General features: G+C 41.8%; 2 protein-coding genes across 2 annotated transcripts; both read left to right on the forward strand.

Moving 5' to 3' along the window:
• The first annotated feature begins 1,008 nt into the window (after positions 1–1,008).
• Positions 1,009–11,931, forward strand: LOC118455194 (uncharacterized). The gene is made up of 7 exons (XM_087834284.1): positions 1,009–1,048; positions 2,070–2,405; positions 9,023–9,190; positions 10,297–10,395; positions 10,756–10,793; positions 10,876–11,031; positions 11,620–11,931. The coding sequence occupies exons 1-7, from the start codon at positions 1,009–1,011 to the stop codon at positions 11,794–11,796; spliced, it is 1,014 nt and encodes a 337-aa protein (XP_087690410.1). The 3' UTR covers positions 11,797–11,931.
• On the forward strand, positions 3,387–4,541 carry LOC148097033 (uncharacterized). Its single transcript, XM_087834269.1, has one exon. The coding sequence runs from the start codon at positions 3,387–3,389 to the stop codon at positions 4,539–4,541; it is 1,155 nt and encodes a 384-aa protein (XP_087690395.1).
• Positions 11,932–21,644: the final 9,713 nt, after the last annotated feature.

The following is a 21,644-nucleotide window of genomic DNA, read 5'->3' on the forward strand; positions in this document are numbered from 1 at the left end:
GCAAAAGGAGACCTTCGGCGTTCTTATGGTACGCGGCGGGTTATGGCTGAAATCCAGTGCAATGACGCTCCCGCGGAAATAGACGTTCCAGCCCTGTATTCCAGCCCTAAACCTAACTTTATCCCTAGCCCTAACCATAACCTTATTCGTGACCTTAACCAGGACTTTAATGACGTTAAATAGCGTGTTTCTAAGCGATTTGAAGAAAAAGAGCGCACGTGTAGAACACAGGTGAACTAAATCTGACAAACAAGACAGAGGATGCAAAACTGAATGTACAGGCAGGAGACGGGGACTAACAAAATAAAACAGGAAGGAACACACTGAAACTGAGACATGGAATTTGGACTGGGGATAAACAGACATGGAGACATGACAGACTGGGGAGACAAAAGGATGAAACACAGAAATGAAGATGGGAACAAGGAGAAACCACAGCCAGACAGACCTGAACACAACTGGGGAGACCAGAGGTAAAACAACACAGAGACACTGGAGACACAACACAGGGACGAAACTAACAGACTGGACACAAAAGGACAAGAAATCAAGAAATATAAATAACAAACTCATAGACAACAGAGTGTAACATATTCAGGAAGTAGAAGCTAAATTAACTTATAACTTTCAAAGACAAATAATTACATAATTTTGTATGTGGCAGGTGAGTGACCACAGTTTTGTATTAAACAGTTTTTATTTTGACAGGAAGCCCCTCAGTGTTGAGCTTTCTGTCAGTGTCACTGCTCCTTTAGGTGAGTTACAGATGGATTCACACGATGAAACTGCAGCCAGTTAAATAAGATTAGTTAACTCCAAACTCTGTTTTGGAAGACAAAAAAAGGTTAAAAGAAAATGTAAAACTAAACCATAAATAAATGGACAAAAAAACCTGTGAAAGCGAGTGTGGGTTTGAGGGAGGGACCACAACAAGAAGCGAAAGTTAGAAGTTCCTGGTTTGCAAACGGAGACGAAAGAGAAGCAGCATTAAGCCGTCAGAACCTGGAGATGAAACTCTGTCACATTTTCTTCTGCTTCATCTTCCTCTGTGAGTAAATTCTTATTATTTATTATTCATAAAAATGTTTGCAGGTTTTGCACTACATCAGAAATAGTGCTGAAAGCAGAAGCTGAGGTTGTCTGTGAGTCAATGTACATCACTGTTCTCACGGAGCAGATAAAACGACGCATCGATACTGATAAAAGTTCAGCATTCAACGGAAATGACAGAATTACAGCGTAGTTTGTTGAGATGAAGACATACCCCGCCTCTTCGAGTTGACAGGTGTGCCAAGGCAGGTATCCCCGTCGGAATTAGTTTCCCTTAAGTCGGAGCATTCGGTGTGGACGGAGAGCGGATCCAATTGACTCCGCCTCCATTACATTACCGTTTAGTTTGTGGGTTACATGATTTATGGTTCATTGTGCATTTATGGTTCTCGTGGTTTTCTCATGATTTCAAAAAACAGAGAATATTTTGACTGGTAATTATTTGTATCCTTCTCTAACTGTACTGTATAAAGAGCTAAAACCTCCAACATTTCAGAAATAATAAGTCATTATTAGAGGTGTTTGTGAACCGAAAGCCCAGTGCGCGCTCCCGACGCAAATTCTGTCGGGGATACCGACCTTGACACGTCACCTGGTTAGCAGCTGCTTTCAGATCGACAGCAGCTCGTTTGTGTTCAGAGTGCTGCTTCCTTCTTTTCCAAACCACTAAACCACATTTAGAGCTTGTAAGGAAACAAGCTTATCATTGAGTTCAGGAGGAACAGCACAGCTCAAAGCAGATCAAGATTTTAGCACAGACAAACATGAGGTCAGTTTTCAAACTTTTAACTGAGCGGTTCTTCAGCAGATGGCTTGTACCGATGTCAGGAAGAACCAGGATGGTTTTTGTTCAAACGAAAAATACAAAGAGAGTGAATTTAAATAAATTACCTTTAAATGTTGTTCTCAGTTACACAGAATAATCTTCTGTTTCTGTTTCAGTTTAATTTAATAAAATATTTAAAATCAAATGCTGTGTTTACAGGAAGTTGGTAACTGATTGTTCATATTTTCTACAGACCTGCAGGATGGAAACACTGGACTTGCCAACGCTGAAACTCTCGTCTATGAAGGAGTGGAAGGAGGAAACATCACAGTCGAATGTAAATTTGTGATCCTTGGAAGAAAGACATTGTTCTGCAAAGATAAATGTGAAAAAGGAAACGTTCTCATTGAAACAGCTGATTACACAGCTCAGAGCGGCAGATACAGCATCAAATATGAAAAAAATTATTTCTCAAAGGATATTGTGCATGCAAGCATCACACAGCTGAACAAGTCTGATTCAGGATGGTACAGGTGCAGACTGGACAGAAGTTTTCAACCATGTGATTTTCAGCTTGTCATCACAGGAGGTAAATAAAAACATCATATTCATGTCCCTGAAGATGTGAACTTTTCACTGATCACAGTTGTATTTCTTTCAATTTACCTACTGTAACAACCCTTTTGGGTTATAGCACCACTAGGGGGGGTTGCCCTATTATTGTAGTAGTTGTGGGAGTCTCCTAGTGGGTGTTGTTGTTGTTAGCAGCGGCCATTTCATGCTGTACATGTTCAATTCTACGAGGAAGTACCTTAATGTTGTAACGACCTGGCACCGGCGACTACCGAACCCCGGACATGTATGTACGGACAGAGTAGAGCCGTGGAGACCTGGCTCGTATGGTCTTACGTTGCTGATAAGAAATAAAGGTCTGTTGTTTAACTTAACCGACTGGCTTCGAGTTATCCGGCTAACCTCCACACCACATGCCCACTGGACCTGCTAGCCGCTCCTTCCTCGCCAGACTGCTGTTACAAAGTGGCGCCCGAACATTGTTCTCTGGATCTTCATCGTCATCCGGACCGACAGACGGTGGGCTCGGATATATTTCCCATGTTTTTCAACGATCGACACTTCGGCTGAGGTGGCGTGTTTTTTTTTTCTCTTCGTTTGGCTGTATTGGCCGGGCCGATAGGACCCCGTGAAGGAGCTGACTCCCCGCGATTTCAACGATATTTGCAGGCGTGGAAGACCACCGACCCATCGCTTGACACGCTCGCCTGCCGAGGGAGAGTACTCCGTGAGTAACTGTGCGGTCCGTCGGACCACTAACTCAGTGCTATTGGACCGTTACGACATCGGCGGTGCTAAAGCTAAGGCTAACGCTACAGTGACTTTGACTCAGTGTTCATTCAGAGGGACGTGTTGTTTTGTGTGAAGCATCGAAGCATCAGAGTGTGCACGGACGCTTTCTGTCTGACGGATATTAACGCTTAGGTACTGTGTGTGAACGCTCTTTCACTTTGCCATAACTTTTGTGGGAGAGGGTGGTTTCGGCCATACTTTTGAAATGGCGTCCCACCCAGACACAGGGAGCGAGGGAGACGGCTGCGACTCGGATGCTGAAGCTCCCAGCCTGACAAAGTACATCATCCCTCCCGCTACCCCTCATGACCTCAATCTTAAGGTGGAAAGCTTGCAGGAAGAGGTGGAGAAACTGCGAGTCTGCTTGCACGATTCGCTGGAGCTACAAAAGAGCCTTCTGAAACACTTGGATGGTGGCGCGAGAGGGGAACCAGGGGAGCAAACATCTCCTCAGAGAACCCCCAACCCAGTGGCTTTCTCCACACCATTCACACAGAAAGGGATTAATGCAGAGCCCCCTTCGCTTCTCCAGCGTCAGTCGGCAGAACTCTGCAATACATCGAGGATGATCGCCGCAGCGCTGCACCAGGCCAAGCTGGAGCCGCCAGTGTTCGCTGGTGACAGCAGAGTGTCACCGGAGGAATGGCTCCAATCAGTGGACAGCTACAGATCGTCGCTGCGCCTAACCGACTCGCAGGTTCTGAGTGAGCTCCCTCACTTCCTCAAGGGAGAACCCAGTAAATGGTTTAGGGCCCTCAGCTCTCACATTACTACATGGGCACATTTTTACCAACTTTTTGAATCAGTGTTTGTGTCAGCTGATAACCAAGAGCACGTTTGGCGGGGCATCCTTGATCGCGTCCAATCATCGGAGGAGCCCCTCCCAACGTTTGTAGCTCACATGCTCGGCGAGTTTAATAAGCTAAGATGCCCGCCGCCGGAGCATGAACAGATCGTGCTCATATGTAAACATTCATTGGAGAAGTATCGGGTTGCGTTGTACGGTACGCCGGTCCCATCGGTTATGGACCTACTGCTTCGCGCGCACGAGCTCCACACAGCCTTAGGGCCAGTTGACCGCTCAACCCCTACTTCATCCCCTAGTGTTGCAAGCGCGAGAGAACCACATTGTTTTAAATGCTCCCGCCCAGGGTTTACCACACGCACGTGCCCAAGTTGCACCTGGGTTGCCCCAAAAGAACGAGGTGCTACCAGACCCAGGGCAACCTCCCACCGACCTCTCCCAGGCCCACCGCCGGGCCTGGAACTGGTCGATGATGAGGGGCTGGATTCACTGCCGACAGCTCGTGCGGCCAGTCAGCAGTCGGGAAACCCCCGGGGGGGGAGGACATTTCAATGAGGCAGCCCTCCCCCCATTCGCAAAGTATGCCTCGCCCGCATGATGCCCACCAGATTGTGCAAGGCATTGTGGGGCACATGGAAGATGTAGAGTCTGGAGCACACTGGAATACTCCACTGAAAGCCAAAATTAACTTCAACTCGGTGGCAGTAGACGCTACGCTAGATACGGGGGCATCCCTGTCTGCTGTGCGGGCTGAACTCATTTTGGAGAACAACTTGTCTCCCAACAGAACCCACCAGTGGATGGGTCCACCGGTGAGCCTAGTAGACGGTGCTCGCTGTCTCCCGGAGAGTGTTACATGGCTGCCCATAGGGTTCCTGAACAAAAGGTTTTACCACCGGTTTGCTGTCATCCGCAACTTGTCGTCCCCCTTTGTCTTAGGGATGGACTTTATGAGCAGGGCCTCTTTGACAATCCACATCCCCTCAAGAACCGTAGTTATGGGCGACATTCCATGCCCAGGCGCGGATGAAGAGGAGGGTTGCTCAGTTGATATGTTGAGCGATGATAATGTCATTATGACGCTTGACATGGTAGAGCCCTCGCTGGAGACCAAAGCTCTGGAGGCAAACCTAACAGATAGTCAGAGAGAACTATTAGTTGTCCTCCTTGAACAATTTAGCAGTATGTTTGATGGACATTTGGGTCGCACGTCTTTAACTGAACATGTGATCGACACGGGAGACGCGAGGCCTATTAACCTCCCCCCGTACCGCACCTCCCCTGCAAAGAAACAACTCATTGAAGATCAGGTCTAGAAAATGCTGGAAGATGGCATAATTGAACCGTCCATGAGCCCATGGGCCGCACCTGTCGTGATTGTTAACAGGTTGGGCGCTGACCCACGGTTCTGTGTGGACTTTAGGGGGCTGAACCAGGTGACTCAGAAGGACTCGTACCCCTTACCGCGGGTCGATGAGTCTCTCGACTTCCTAGCGAGAGGTCGATTCATTTCAACATTGGACCTAGCGAGGGGTTACTGGCAGGTGCCGGTCTCAGGGGACTCACGCCCTAAAACAGCCTTTGTTTCCCATTGTGGGCTGTTTCAGTTTCGCGTGCTCCCTTTCGGACTCTGCAACGCACCAGCCACCTTTCAGAGGCTGATGCACAACGTCCTCAGCGGCCTTGTTTACAAGACATGTGCTGTATACTTGGACGACATCGTGATTGTGTCCCCTACCCTCGAACAGCATTTGTCGGACCTGCGGGAGGTCCTCGAGAGACTTAGGTCTGCGGGCCTCTCGTTGAAGCTCAAGAAATGCCAGTTCTGCCTGAAGGAGCTCATCTTCCTAGGCTACCGGGTTACCCCGGATGGCATTAAACCGGACAGTGACAAAATCAAGGCTGTGATGCAGTTCAGAACTCCATCCTCAATGAAACAGGTGCGGCAGTTTCTCGGTCTGACGGGGTACTACCGCAGATTCGTAAAGGAATATGCTCGCCATGCAGAACCTCTGCACGCCCTGACAAGGAAGGATGTTACCTTCCAGTGGGATGACAGGTGTCAGGAGTCCATGGACTTCCTGAAACAGAGCATTGCAACAGCGCCTGTCCTGTCACTCCCCGACTTTTCCCGGCCTTTCTTCATCCATACAGATGCATGTGACCTGGGCTTGGGGGCGGCCTTAATGCAGAAGGATGCAGAGGGTAGGGAAGTAGCGGTCGCTTACGCGAGTCGAGCTCTTCACAAGGCAGAGAAACCATACTCTACGCCAGAAAAGGAGTGTCTGGCTGTGATTTGGGCTTTAGAACACTTTCGTCCCTATGTGGAAGGGCTTCACGTGACGGTCTTGACTGACCACAACAGCCTTAAGTGGCTGATGTCACGTCCAAACCCCACCGGCCGGTTGGCGCGGTGGTCCCTGCGCTTGCAGGACTTTGACTTTACCATCGTACATAAGGCGGGGGTGCACAACAGGGTGCCAGACGCTCTGTCTCGCAACCCACTACCTGCACCAGAGGGTCCTCCTATTGAAATCTTGCCAGAGCATGCTGTCATCTGGGGCATGGATCTTCGTGCCCAGCCTCCCCTTTTGTTAGAGGACCGAACTCAACTAAGGCAGCTGCAGTTGGATGACCCAGGTGCAGGTCCAAAGCTCCGAGACCTGGAGTGTTCCCCCGATCTGGGTTCGGACGTCAGTCCTTCACCGTCCTTGGTGGTCAATGACGGCCTACTCTATTACCGAGGCCCGAAACATAAGCGCAATCTTCGGCCCCAGGAGGAGCTGAAGCTGTATGCTCCTACGGCTCTCCGGGGTACCCTGTGCGGTTATTATCATGACCACCCTACAGCAGGTCACCTGGGGATTGCTAAGACACTAGCAAGAATTCAGTCTAGGTTTTATTGGCCCAAGTTGGCATCTGAAGTTAAACGCTACGTCTTGTCGTGCCCAGTATGTCAACTCACAAAACCCAGTCAAAGAAAGCCAGCGGGCTTCATGGTCCCCATTACGCCCCAGCGACCCTGGGAATACGCAGGGGTCGATTTTGTTGGACCACTACCTCGCACCGCTTCGGGGAACTCGTACATACTGGTCTTCGTGGACTACTTCTCCAAGTGGATCGAAGTGTGTGCGGTTCGGGATGCGACCGCTCGAGTGGCGGCCAGTAAGTTCATTAACGAGGTGTTTGCTAGGCATGGGGCCCCTAGATACCTTATTTCGGACAGGGGCTCACCTTTTGTCAGTGAGCTGTTTGATTCTGTTCTCTCCACTCTTGGGTCCACCCACCGCCTCACGACGGCGTATCATCCGCAAACTAATGCGACCGAAAGAGTGAACAGAACTCTCAAAACAGCCATCCGCGCCTACGTGGGCGATAAGCACGCGTCATGGGATAAGTTCATGTCCCAAATCTGTTTCGCGCTGCGCTCAGCCCCCCATGAGAGTACAGGACTCAGCCCTGCTATGATGTTGTATGGTAGGGAGCTGGAGACTCCCCTTGACTTGCTTACTAAGCCGTCTGGAGAGAGCGAGGAGTCATCCATGCCCTATCCGGAGACCCTTAAAGCGTCGCTTCAGGAGGCCCACGATCGTGCCAGGGAGACACTGGCTCGCAGCCACGCTAGGCAGAAACGCTACTACGACCTGAGACGCCGACCGATGACCTATGCAGTCGGAGACTTGGTGAAAGTCAAAGCTCATCATCGATCGGACGCTCAATCTTCCTTCGCAGCCAAGCTGGCACCCTTGTTTACAGGCCCCCTCCAGGTTACTCAGAAGCTTGGGGAGGTCAACTACAGATTAGCCAAGATTGACACTGGTGAAGACGCAGGAGTCTTCCATGTCGTGAACGTTCAGCCATTTTACTCCTGGGACTCCACATCTCCTTCAGGGCACCGGACTTCGGCTCAGGAGAGCCTGGATGAGACTGAAACGTGGGAACAGCCCTCATCCCCGAGTTCAGGGGGTATCGAAGCAGGCGGGCACCCCGCTGAGGGCGCCGCTGAGTCGCCACCGGCTGAGGGGGAACACTATCGTTTGAGACCCCGCCGGTGCCCCAGAATCACTGAGGGTTGGACTGCTACCAGGTGGACTAACCGTCATCATACGGACAGACTCAATGTTGGCTGAGGATTGGTTTCATACATGTGCAGGCTGTAATTGTTCTGTTCATAAGGGGTGATTACTTGTTCTGTTCCACTGAGCCCTCGTCATCGTGGCCCGTGAGAGCCTTTGTTTGGTTTTCTGTTGTACCGATTTGAGTGACCGGTTGTGTTGTATGTCTGACTGTTTCCCTTGTCTATGACCATCTCTGGAAGATGGATTGGCAGTAATACTGCATGTTCTGTATTGTTTGCTTCAAACACTAAGTTTGTTTATTGACTGTACCCATGCTGTAAGGTAAGGATGTCTAACAATTCCTCCACAACCTGCTTACTACCTAATGTAACTATGTATAGTGAAAAAGGGTAGCGGGAGGAGGGTTACCTGGGTCCGGCTGAGGACAGCCTGCTAATTGCCGGGGGGGTGATGTAACAACCCTTTTGGGTTATAGCACCACTAGGGGGGGTTGCCCTATTATTGTAGTAGTTGTGGGAGTCTCCTAGTGGGTGTTGTTGTTGTTAGCAGCGGCCATTTCATGCTGTACATGTTCAATTCTACGAGGAAGTACCTTAATGTTGTAACGACCTGGCACCGGCGACTACCGAACCCCGGACATGTATGTACGGACAGAGTAGAGCCGTGGAGACCTGGCTCGTATGGTCTTACGTTGCTGATAAGAAATAAAGGTCTGTTGTTTAACTTAACCGACTGGCTTCGAGTTATCCGGCTAACCTCCACACCACATGCCCACTGGACCTGCTAGCCGCTCCTTCCTCGCCAGACTGCTGTTACACTACATGTGTCATATTTACACTACAAGTTTAGTTTCATGAGTTGTGCTCTAAACACATATCAACCACTATTACTCACATGCAGACAGAAAACCTGCTCCAATCAGCATTGTTATTATCCTGATTGTTTTCTTGTTCACAGCTTCAAACACTTCAACACCTCATCAGCCTTTATCACCATCAACATTTCTCCTGTCGGCCTCCACAACAACAACAACAACACAGCATGTGGAAGTCAGTTCAAGAAGCTTCACACCATCACCAGCCTCCTCTGAAGTCTCCAGACAGCCTCAAACAGCTGCAGGTTCAGGTACATTGTATTTGTGTGGATGTGAGTGTGGATCCATCGTTGTGTTTATCCCAAAATAAAAACCTCATTCATGTCTATTAAAGTCACATCAGCAGGTGTAGAAGAAGCGGCCTGATTTATTCCTAAAAGTATAAATAGAAACAGCCACAGTGTAGAAATACACGGCTCTGTTAGAAGTAAAAGAGAAATGTATTTAAATTAAAATAGATTTAAAGTATCAAAAGTGAAATTTCCAGTTAGAATAGAATAGAATAGAATAGAATAGAATAGAATAGAATAATCCTTTAATTGTCCCACAAGGGGAAATTTGGTTGTATCAGCAGCAAAAAAAACACATATACAAACAGAACAGGACACAGAACAGAAACACAATTTTTACATATTTACATCATGGACAATAGTTACCAAAGCAGAGTACTGTACAGTTGTTAAAATTAGAGTACAGATAGTGTGTAAACAGAGCACGATACTCAAAGATATGTAAATAGTTAAGAATATTTAGAATAATTAGAAAAGTACAGATTGTGTATTGTACCTGAGTTGCTTCATGATGAGGTATATTAATTTATTTCTTTTTTAAAACATTTTTATTATTATTCCATCTTATTGTACCCTCATTATAGTTTGAACCAAATTTGTATTATTCTTTTTTGAGTATGTTTTGTAAGAGTAAGCTAAATAAGTGAAGTTATAAAATAAATGTACTGCAGTAAATATCAGACAGAGGAGGCCATTTAGGTGAAAAGACCGTCTCTGAATCGAGGAGGGGGCCTTAGGGTACATCTTTCACCATCTTACAATGCTGTGATTGCAGCCATTCCCAACTCTCTGTGAATGGTACTCATGGTCTTTGACAATTTGCATATTAATGATCAAGGAACTGACCCCACATTGTTCATTCAGTGGTCTTTCACATGATGTTGGACCCGCATAACTTTAATATTTACTTCATTAAAATAATTTTATTCAAAAGGAAATGTAACTCAGAGTATCTCTGTCTTTGTCTGTGGTCAGCTGTATGAGTGAAACTTTATTGTTAAAATGCATTTATTACATATCACATATTTAGAGTGTAACAGTATAAAATCTGTTCTATTACGTTGCAGATAAGCTGCTTCATGTGACTCTGATTCTGGTCGCTATGATCACCATCTTATCAGCAGCTTTGCTGATTTTCTACAAGCACAGGAAGAATAAACCAAAAGGTGAGCCTGTAGTAAACAAATTCATCTCTTCAGTCCACAACATGACCGGCATGCAGGTTCATTTCCTGGGGTTTAACCCTAAACTTAATGTTAAGCCAAACCTTTATAATAGATTGTGTAATATTTATTATGGGGACTTTTTATTGCAAAATGTGAAAGTGTAAATAACTTTATGCTTTAATATAAAAGTAACAGGAAAATCTGAAAGGAATTGAAAGCACTGTGACACGGTTATTGGTTGCAGTTTATTTCAAATCAATCATTGTTTAATCTCTTCACTACTTTTTCCTCATACTGTTCTGTTACTGTGTGACTTAATGTGACATAAATACAGATGTTTAATGTTTGCATGTTTTTCAGGATCTCCTATGAAAACTGAACATGCTGACATCACACAGGTGGGTTTTAGGAGTTATGAGTGACCTGAGCTTCATTACTACTTGATTAGGATCAATCAGCCAGTTTGTTTTCTTTCTCCAGGCCAACTGGCTTTATGGAAACATCACAGAGGATGAAACTCAGAACAGTGTAACTCCTGTGCCGGTGTCTTCAGTTTATGACTACCCCGAAGGCTCGCAACCAGATGGAGTTGAAAACCAAGAGCTCTACAGCCTCGTCACCGCTCCTCAGAACACAGTAAATAGAATCATTGTGTGATTTTAAACTCTGACGTCAGAAACAATGATCGGTGCAACATTTTGGGCAGTAAAGTAATTCACTAGTTGTCTGGATTGATCTGTTATACTCTCTCTTATATTATAGTGATTTACTGTTTGCAAAAAGTTGCTGGTTTGATTCCAGGCAGAAACAGAAATTGCTTCAGGAAGAGCAGCAGATGTAAAACTAAATCAAAACTCTAAAAAACTCTAAATCAAACCATGCAGAGCTGCCAGCTGTGGTGAAGCCTTGTGACAAATCAGCAGCAGAAATGACCAATGACAGATAAACAGAGCAGTGATGGATCTTTTGTTAAAACAGCAGAGTGGAAGCTCACAGCTTGTGCTGGTATCAGTTTCTTTAGCATAAGTAAAATGGATTTCTATTTTAAATCACTCTTACTTTATCAACAAGATGAGGTTAAACTTTTTTTTAAGAGTTCACAAATTTAGTTTTTTAACCTGCATGTACAAAAATTGATTTTCTTTCTGGTAGTAGCTCTAAATGTTCATGTAATTACAAATTCATTTTAAGATCCTGAAGCTTGATGCCACCTTTTTATTTCAGGCTACAGATGACATGAATGATGCTGATTACACTGAAGTGGATTTTTCCCACACTCCTTCCTCCAACAGCGCCCCCTGTGGTAATATATGTGACACTGTCTACTGTACACCTGCGATTTATGCCAATCACACCAACGTTGGTTCACCTCCTCTGTACTCTACTGTTGAAATACATTAGATCTAATGCTGTGGATGGCACCTCAGTAGTCAGCAGGTGAACATAATTAGCCTTGGATAAATGCAATGTTTTACAATAATTATTTATTATTTAGCTTAAAAGATAACTAATTCACTTTTTTTCAAACTATAGTATTTCCCAATAATGTTATTGTCATAATTGATAGACAATTACATAAAATCATAATGAAATAAACTGCAGCATAAATGTCTGTTGGATGGTTAGGCATGGCATTTAGCTTTTCTGTTTTCAGCAGTTAGCCTGTTAGGAAAAAGCTGTGCAGAATGATAGATTAACCAGCAAGCAGGCTCTCCATTATAGAACGCCAGCACGACCATATATGGAACGCAGTCCTGGCGTTCCATATCCATACTCCATGGAGGGAAGTTGCTAAATGTAGTTAGCAACTAACCAGGTGGCTAATTTCACATGTAATTTTAACTGGTTAGATTTTAACCTAACTAACTAGTCCTTTTTTCTGAAAGCAAACAAAACTAAAACTGACAACTGAAATAATATGAAAGACTTCAGCACTTTGGCCGACACTTGATGTCTTTTAAATGTGCTATACAAATAAAGCTGAGTTGACTTGACATGAAGAAAAAATTATGAAGCTTTGGAAAGCTTGAAAACATCTAAAGATGATTACAAATAGCATTAATCTCACTACAAAGGGATTTTTTTTTACCAGCATAGCTAACTAGTGCTAGCTAGCATTAGCCAGTACCATTCCGGCCACCTTTTTGTTCAAATATGGCCACTTGTGTTTACAGAAAAGAGAATAATGCATCATTAAAGACCTCAAAAAGCTGGTCCAACTTTTTGTTTAAAAAAAATACTCTCTGTGAAGTTGTCTCTGTCTGTTACTCGATATAATCCAGAAATGTTTGCCAACAGGCTATATTGAGAAGGATATTCTAACAACTTTACTGAATGCAGTGTGATATCCCACATGGAAAAGATATATATAAATCTTATAAAGTTTGTATCTGTTTTGTGTGAAACTTGTATGAAAAACATACAAGAGTGAAAACAGATGACAAGAATTTGAGGCATGAATTTAAATGTCATGTTATGTTGTGTTTTTCCACATGTATCCCGTGTGTGGATAAATGTCAGTGATGGATGTCTCTTATAGTTCTGAGAAGATCTCTTTGTATCCTCCCGACCTTTAATACAAAATGAAATGAGAGCTGGTTGGAATGAAATTCTACAAACTGTTTAATAGATATTGGTCACAAATATAAGGTCCCAACAGTGTAACCATAAAACTTCTTATTTATGTCATTTTACACTGAAAATGATGAATGTCCTGAATTTACTATATTAATTTAACAAATTTTATTTTGTTAAATTAAAAACAATATTATTATATTCATTTAAGCTATTGCATTTGCATATATATGTATATGTTTTATATCTGTTATTTATGTTTCACTGTGCTCAGCATTACGGTATTTTTTAGGATGCAGTAAACTGTAAAACGATAATACTGTTTAAATAACTGAACTGTAATAAATCAACTTTTTCTTGTGATCCGAGGGCGACAGAGATTGAAGTTTACTGCCTCTACATCACAGCTAAGAGGTTTAACAGTCTTAATATCCAGCATTATGTGATTAAAAATGATCAGAGGAAACTCTGTCTCCTGATAATAAAGCATTTCTATTCTTAATCAAAGATAAATCAAAATATAAGTTTGATCAATATGTAAATGAGAAATGTAGTTTGAGTAGCAGAAATGAGTGTTATAATATCTGAGAACTGTGTCACCGACTCTTTAGAAAAATTAAACACAGAACCATGATTTATATGTGGTTTTACTGATAGTAACACAGTCAGATAGACAGAGGGGATAAGGTGTGGGTGGACCTCGGATAATTAAATGTCAGCACCTTGATTGGCTGGCTAAAATGTGAAGATGTGACATCCAGTGAAGGAAAGGGGAGAAAGGGTGAGCAAGTATAAAAGTGATTCTGAGTTCTTCCCTTTTGTCTTCTGTGAGATGAGCAGTTCAGACGATTGGATCTAAGAGGTTCACAGTTCAAATTCCAGCAGCGATGCTCGAGGGGAAACTGCAGTCCAACCTGTAGATGTGCAAAATTTTGTATTTTTTGGCTTTTCATCTGCTCGTTTTTGCCTCTTTAGTTAATTCAGATGGATTTTCATTTACATTATACTTCCACTGCCCAGTGGCTTTCCTGCTGAGTGATTATCATCAACTCAGAACATGAGGATAAGTGCATCTTCAGATCTGTGCTCATCCTTTCTCCAACCTCTCCTCACCAAAGATAAGAGCAAAATCAGCATTAGCACAAGTAGACAGTAAAAATCATCACTTAAACTATTAGATTTCTTTTTTGCTTTTGCTAAATTTCTTGAATAAAATTTCTTGCATTTAAAGTCTAAATTGTGGGCATTCACTTTCTAACCTTTTGTGAAACAGTAAAGTCTGAGTCGTATTCTTTATTAGCTCACACAGCTCTTACAGGTTACCAGGTCAAGACTTTATAATCAGAGAGCACAACCAGACTACCTGTATAGGGGTTTTTTGTGCCATACTCAACAGTTGGGTGCTGGGTCATTGAACCCAAGACCCTGAAAAGTCAATAGTTGGCACCTGGACAGTTTTTGGACACTAAATCTGTGACTGAAGATCTACGTTTGGTTTAGAGAAGAACGTTTTGGACAATGACGATCTTCTTGGGCTCTAACTGATTAACCCAAAAAGCTCAGACCCAGAGACATGTTGTTTGTTTTTTTGTGAAAAAAACATGAAGATTGGCAGGTTTAACATTCTAGATCTAGATGCAGTAACTATCATCCCAGCAAATATTAGAAATAACAGCCTAAATACAACATGTGAAAGGTTGAAAGAAATAATGAGACACTGCAGGTAAACAGAGAAAGGATGAAGGTCAGGTGACAGCATAAATGCTGCACAGAGTCAATATCACACAGAAGATGATTTAGGAAGCTCATGTGTTGTTTCTTCTGTCAAGCTATTGACACTTCAACAAAGTGATATTTTCACTTTGTTGAAGTGTTTGAACTGACTCCCTCAGTTCTGCTGTCTACAGCAAAGCTTTACTTCCTTTTATGTAGATACAGTTTAAATATATGACTCTGCTGAGAATTGTCTCAGTACAAATTATTCCTTCTTCACCATATTTCCAAAAACAAGAAAAGAAATTTCCCTTTAAAGCAATAACAGGACATTTTCTTTTTTTTAATTTATGCACAGACATCATATCAAATACATCTATAAAGAGCAGAACAAGGTTTTATTGCTTTATCTGCAAATTATGACATTTTTTGCAAATCAAAATGTTGCAGGTTATTAGTGCAGTCAGTCAAAGTGAACATCAGGTCCATTACGTGGTACATGGTGCTGTAGGTATAGCCCCCAGGGGTGTCGAACTCCAGGCCTCGAGGGCCGGTGTCCTGCAGGTTTTAGATCTCAACCTGGATCAACACACCTGAATCAAATGATTAGTTCCTTGCCAGGCCTCTGGAAAACTTCAAGACATGTTGAGGAGGTCATTTAGCCGTTTAAATGAGCTGTGTTGGATTAAGGACACATCTAAAACCTGCAGGACACCGGCCCTCGAGGCCTGGAGTTCGACACCTGTGGCCCAGACTGATAGGTACAGTAATTTGTGATATATATATATATATATATATATATATATATATATATACCACTCAAGTACTAGTTTACATCCTGTATATAGTGCAGAAACAGCTGAGGTCAGTGAGTATGAAGCGTTTCTGCAGGTTCCTGTCATTGAAGGCTATAAAAATAATAAGTACTCTGCTATAAATCTTCCACTGGTGTGCTGACATCAGACTTTTGAGGCCTCAGTTTGGTTAAATATCGGTCACTTTGTGATACAGTAAAAACAAAAACATCGAGTGAAATGTGTTTCTAAGGTAGTTCAGAAGCTGAAACTTTCAGAAGCTGTGATGTTAATAGTGCAGAAAAAGAAAAGAGGAAGTCCGTAGCCACAGCGAGTTTCTTCTGTTAACGTGGGAAATGCGTTTGCGCTTTGTCTAAATGAGAAGGTCGTGGTTTAGTGCCCAGAAATGAGTCATCACCGGGGTGTGCTAAGTGTTAAAAGCTGAAACGATGACTATTAAAGAACTGTAACTAAAGACAATATTTTTGTGGTTTAATAATGCAGTCTATAAGGTATCAGAAGCTATCAAAGTCCTGTGTTTAACACCAAATAGTCAAATATTGATATTCATTCTATAAACTGCAGTGTTAGATCTTCATTTCTGTTCCTGTTATCAACCAGGTCAGTCTGGTCTGTGGTTTGCAGCCTAAGAACAGGCAGAGTTTCCTTTGTAAAAACAGAAAAACTGTCTTCCTTTCTGAGTCGACCCTAAAGGGGAAAGAGTGTGTAATTAGAAGAACTGCAATAAGACAGGGTTGCATTCCTCAGGGTGAGACGATATTTAACTGCAGAACATTACATTGTCTTGGGACACAGTGTTGATGTTTCTCAAAGAAGCAAACTAACTGCAGAAGGAAAGTAATTTAACTGGATGTCACAGCAGCAGAGAATCACATCAGTGTTTGTCTCATCTGTTTTAGAGGAATCGCTGTACTAACAATAACCCCCATCGCAGCTTTGTGTAAGAGGATCTCTGCTCTCTCTCTGAACTGCATGAAATGAGGGCAGAGAATTCAAAATACAGAAAACGGGTTTGAAGCACGATACATGATGTGACGGCCGAGGCAAATTTTACCACAATGTGGTGTTTGACTTCCTGTTTCTTTATGTCACCGCTGATCAGCTAATATGATACATACAGATGAAATCAACACTAATAATCTAACATCTGTCTGCTAGCCGTTTATTGTTTTATATATTGTAGGTCAGTGGTTAATAATGACCAGCACAAGGTGATAAAACTTGTTGGCTCTGATTTCAAACTTTTCAACCACAGCGAGGAAATATTTTAATAAAACATTTATCAGCTACAGCTCATCTTACAAACAGGAAACACAGACTTGATTTTGATCACATTGTGGCATTCATTAGAAAAGAAAAACAGCATTTACCCAAATCTTCTTCTTCATTTTACCACTCACTTAAAAATCACTAAAATAATCTCCTGACACCCCCGGTGCCACCCTCCATCATTTAAAAATGGTGCAGCTCATAGCGCAGAGCGGCTTTACGGATGCCTGTGATTGTGCCAGAGCACATTATGAATCAACACCATGGACATTTCAGATTTCAACACAGTTGGTTGATTGTTCCACTCTGAAAATTGAATTAAGGTGAGTGTTATTAACCTTCTGGGGCCCTCTGTCGCACCTCCAAATCACATGACCGATATAAGCTGGCATAGCAACAGGATGCTTTCTGAAGCTTGTATTGAAAAAGGTTCATTACTCGAAGGTTTTCAACACAGTGCTCTTTGGTGACATCTGGTGGCCAAGGATATGAAGCGCAGAGCAAATTAAAATGAACTGCTTCATTGTGACTGTCCATTCTACCTGAGCTGATATTGAACATGTATTTTTGGGGTGTAAAAGAGTAATGTTATGTCTATTTGTTTAATAAATCATTTTAATGAATAAACCTGTGACATGTTCTCCCTTTGTTTGTGACTTCTTGACATTTGTAGACATAATAGATAAAAAATACATCATATATAATAATGTGCAACCACAGGTGGGAAGTAAAAATACTTTGTTACTGTTCTTAAGTACAATTTTCAGTTATTTTTATTACTTTGACTCCCTACATTTTCAAAACAGGTTTTTCACTTTTGGTTTAACACATTTGGGTTGAAGTATTATTTTGTCACTGCCAGCTTTCAAACATCAAATCAATTTGAGCCTGAACAGAAGCACATGAAAGGCAATCTTGTTCGATGTTGCACAAAAAGAAATGACGTGTGCAAAGTCAGGGGTTAAAAGTAGGAAGGTATTTTGTTGTTGTTGTTGTTTTGTTCTGTTTTTGTTTTGGTCTCAACAATGGAACGACTGCAGATGTCCATAGGTTGTGATTAAGGTATTTGAGCATCTGACTAGCGTTACAGAAGAGGAGCAAGCATAAAGGGAGTGACTTGTTTTTAAGTGTCAGGTAATTTCAAATGCAGCGTTTCAGTCAGCTCAACAAACATCAGCAAACACACAGACTGTGTGCAGTTTGTCTCACAGTGTGTTGCTAGCTAAAGGTCCAGCTGCTGTATTTCACATGTAGAAAAACTAAAGAGCTAACTTCACTTAGAGATGAAGAAAGATAAGAAAGACAGGGGAGGAAGAAGAGAACTTAGTTTTAAAGGGAAGGACTCCTGATATAAAGCTCACATGTAAGTCCTCATGTTTTTAAATGTTGGGTCTGTACATGTGACATTATGATTTTTCAGTATATGTATTATGGTGCAAAACAAACTGAGGTAGACTAACTGTGTTATTTAAAGGCTGCATGAAAATCCTCAGTAGGTTAGTGCAGGATCTGTACTGTGATGGACTTAAAGAACAGTTATGGTGCACAGTGGCTGTGGTTTCATGGTCAGAGTAAGGTTGTATCAAGTTTAGCAGAGATGAATTGAAGTTCATAATGCTTAGATTCATCCACTGAATTCCACTTTCATACAAACTTTATACCATCTAAAAAAAAATACAGCATAAACAGTGTAGAGGATGCAAATCAGGCAGGACAACTCATGAAACATCTGCTCACATCCACAAAGAGCAGCAGGTCGGCTGATCACAGCCTGTGCACTAAGAAAATCCACTGGAGCTTTTGGTAGAAATGATTGTGAGTTATGATTCTTTTCCTCTCACTGAGCCATTGCAGTTCATGTCCAGTTTTGCTCTTTATCCACAAGCTACAGCTGCCAATAAAGCTAAAAATAAAGCTGACTTAAAACATCTGTCCAAACCATGCGCACCTGAAAGCGCAATACTCAGGTCCACCAGAAGGTGGCAACAATACAACATAGGAATTACATTAAATGCCCAGTTTTGAACAATATAATCACATCTTACTGGGACAGCTACACATTTTCCTGTTTAGAGGCAAAGTCACCCTCTACAATGAAGGCAACAGAAAATGGATATATAGCCTTTATTTTCCTTCTTTTTCTTCAGATTCAAGCTGAGTATAATTAGAATTTTAAAAAGTTCGACTAAAGTTGTCGGGGGCTTGGTCTGTGATGCAGCATTTTGACTTTACTTTGTATTTTTGATTCCGTATGTTTTATTGGAAATATGTTAAGTTCTTGTGTTGTTATTATGAGCTACGATTTGGTTAAGTTTTATTCTAGTTTTTGTTTCATCTATGTCTCCTGATTTATGAGTTCACTGTGTTTTGTTTTACTTCCACTTGTGGGGTCATGATTATTTGTGTCAGCTGTGTCTCCCCAGGTGTTTCTCTTCCCTCATTACCAGCCTGTGTATTTCACCTGGCCTTGTCTTTCTGTCCTTGTTTTCTGTTTGTTTGTTTGTTTGTTTTTGTATCAGCCATAATAAAGGCTCGCTTTTTGTTTGATCATCAGTTCATTTTGTCTCATGTCTGCTTTTGTGTCTGACCCACAAACACACCGGTGCTCACTGCCGTAACAAAAGTTTTTATTCCCATCTAGTGATATTATTTTATAATTATGTTATTATAGCACAAGGTTCAGTTAGCTTTGCACCAAAATGGAAATATCCTCCAAAGAGCTACTTTTTACTTTATTACTTTTGCTTTACATTTCAGAGCCTGTACTTTTACCTGACTAAAGAAGTTGAATCAGTACTTCAACTTCTTTTTAACAGCAGTATTTGTACTTCTAAGTAAGTACAGATGTGTGTACTTTTGCCAATCTTGTGTGCAGCAAACTCTTATAATACACTTGGAGTTTGCATGTGCTGTGAGGTCCTTGCCTCTACGTGGTTATGTAAATTGGGCAGTGTACAGGTACATTTACATATGTATATATATATATACATATATATACATACACACACACACACACACACACACACACACACACACACACACACATAATGGCTTATATATATAGTCTATGTCAGCGGTCCCCAACCTTTTTTGTGCCACGGACCGGTTTATGTCCGACAGTATTTTCATGGACCGGCCTTTAAGGTGTCGCGGATAAATACAACAAAATAAAACCAGTAACGGTACCAAAACAAAGAAGATTTATTCATAACGCACAGGAAAAGACCCAGGGAAACCGAGTTAAGGATAAAAACAAGCATCAACTCTCACGGCGCGGTACCGCTCCATAACCCAGGGGTTTGGGGGCTACTGGTCTATTTCTTTTGTATGTTTTTGACCTGGGGGTAGAATTGCTCATAAAATAAATAAATAAATAAATAAATAAAATAAAATAAAATAAATAAAAATGTAACATATATAAGGTTATTCTGTTTGGTCAGAGTTTTTTCAGAAACAACACAATGTCAAAAATAAATTAACTTCAAATAATCTAAAAAGAATAAATAAAAAATAAACACCTGGTAAATATTTCCTTTAAAAGTATTGCTGTGTTTAAGTTTGGATAGAGACTGGATGAACTTCTGAACATTAAAAGATTCAGTTTGTGACACACAACTTAAAATAGAAGTCGTAAATAAATAGACATTTTATTTCTGCATCGTCTGATAAATGAAATACTAAAGATTGTTCTGTTTGGTGTGATGAAAATGGAGGACAGCCAACATTAGTCAACTAGTCTAGTTATAAAATAGTCTAGTTTATATCCTATAATTATAGTTTAGTAAACCTCACGCAGTCGGTTTCTTTAGAGCGTGAATGATACTCTGAAAATCAAGAACATTGAAGTTATGTGAGGAAACAGGAAACTTAAATAAAGAAACATTATTGCAGTTAAAAAAAAGTCTTGGTGTGTGTGTGTGTGTGTGTGTGTGTGTGTGTGTGTGTGTGTGTGTGTTTGTGTGTGTGTGAGTTTTGAAGGCGTGACCTCGTCATTAAGAGAAGTAAGAAGTTCCTGGTTTGAAGTAAAGAAGAAGAGAAGCAGCATTAAACCATCAGAGCTCTGAGATGAAACACACTTTGCTCTGCTTCATCTTCCTCAGTGAGTAAATTCTCTTCTTATTTCTGTCACTGTCTCTGTTCTAAGTCTTATTTACCTTCACTTTATTGTCATTTGTAGGTAATCAGCTGGTTTTACAACTTGCTTCACTTCTTTGTTCTCTCTCATACAAATTGGAAAAGAGTCACTCAAACATGCAGCTCAGAGAAAGGACACTTTGTAATAGTTATAAATAGATACAACCCCGAAATATAAAGATGTGTGGAATTTCAATTTTTACACAAACTTCTGCTTTTGCACGACTGCAGTGTGCAAATAATTTTTAGTTTCACATCACTTTGATCCCCAGAAATCACTTTTTATTGTACATTAAGCCTCCAATCTTTTTTTTTCTCTATCCTTCTGAACAACTTACTAGATCTCCTGAAACAACACTGACTTATTCTTTATTTCATATATTGAAGAAGTACAACAACGTGATAATCATCTGTCACATTTAATCAATAGTAAGATTGTAACTAATGATTGTTCATCCTTTCAGCAGCACTTCAGGATGGAAACACTGGTTTGGTCAAAGCACAAACTCTCCCTCGTACAGAAAAGGAAGGAGGAAACATCACAGTTGCATGCAGGTTTAATTTACCTGGAAGCAGGAAACTCTTCTGTAAGGAAAAATGTGAAAATGGAAACATTCTTGTTGAAACATCTGATGATGCAGCTCAGAACGGCAGATACAGCATTAAATATGTAAAAACAGATACTCTGTCATATACTCTGTATGTGAGCATCACACAGCTGAAACAGGACTGACTCAGGACGGT

The sequence above is a fragment of the Neolamprologus brichardi genome, chromosome 20 (genome assembly GCF_056152115.1).
Source record: "Neolamprologus brichardi isolate AB-2024 chromosome 20, ASM5615211v1, whole genome shotgun sequence".
Lineage (NCBI taxonomy): Eukaryota > Metazoa > Chordata > Actinopteri > Cichliformes > Cichlidae > Neolamprologus > Neolamprologus brichardi.

Coding starts and splice junctions, on each gene's coding strand:
- LOC118455194 (XM_087834284.1), top strand. CDS start 1,009: ATGAAACTCTGTCACATTTTCTTCTGCTTCATCTTCCTCT. Junction 9,191..10,296: donor TCAAACAGCTGCAGGTTCAG/GTACATTGTATT, acceptor ATTACGTTGCAG/ATAAGCTGCTTCATGTGACT. Junction 10,396..10,755: donor CAGGAAGAATAAACCAAAAG/GTGAGCCTGTAG, acceptor CATGTTTTTCAG/GATCTCCTATGAAAACTGAA.
- LOC148097033 (XM_087834269.1), top strand. CDS start 3,387: ATGGCGTCCCACCCAGACACAGGGAGCGAGGGAGACGGCTGCGACTCG.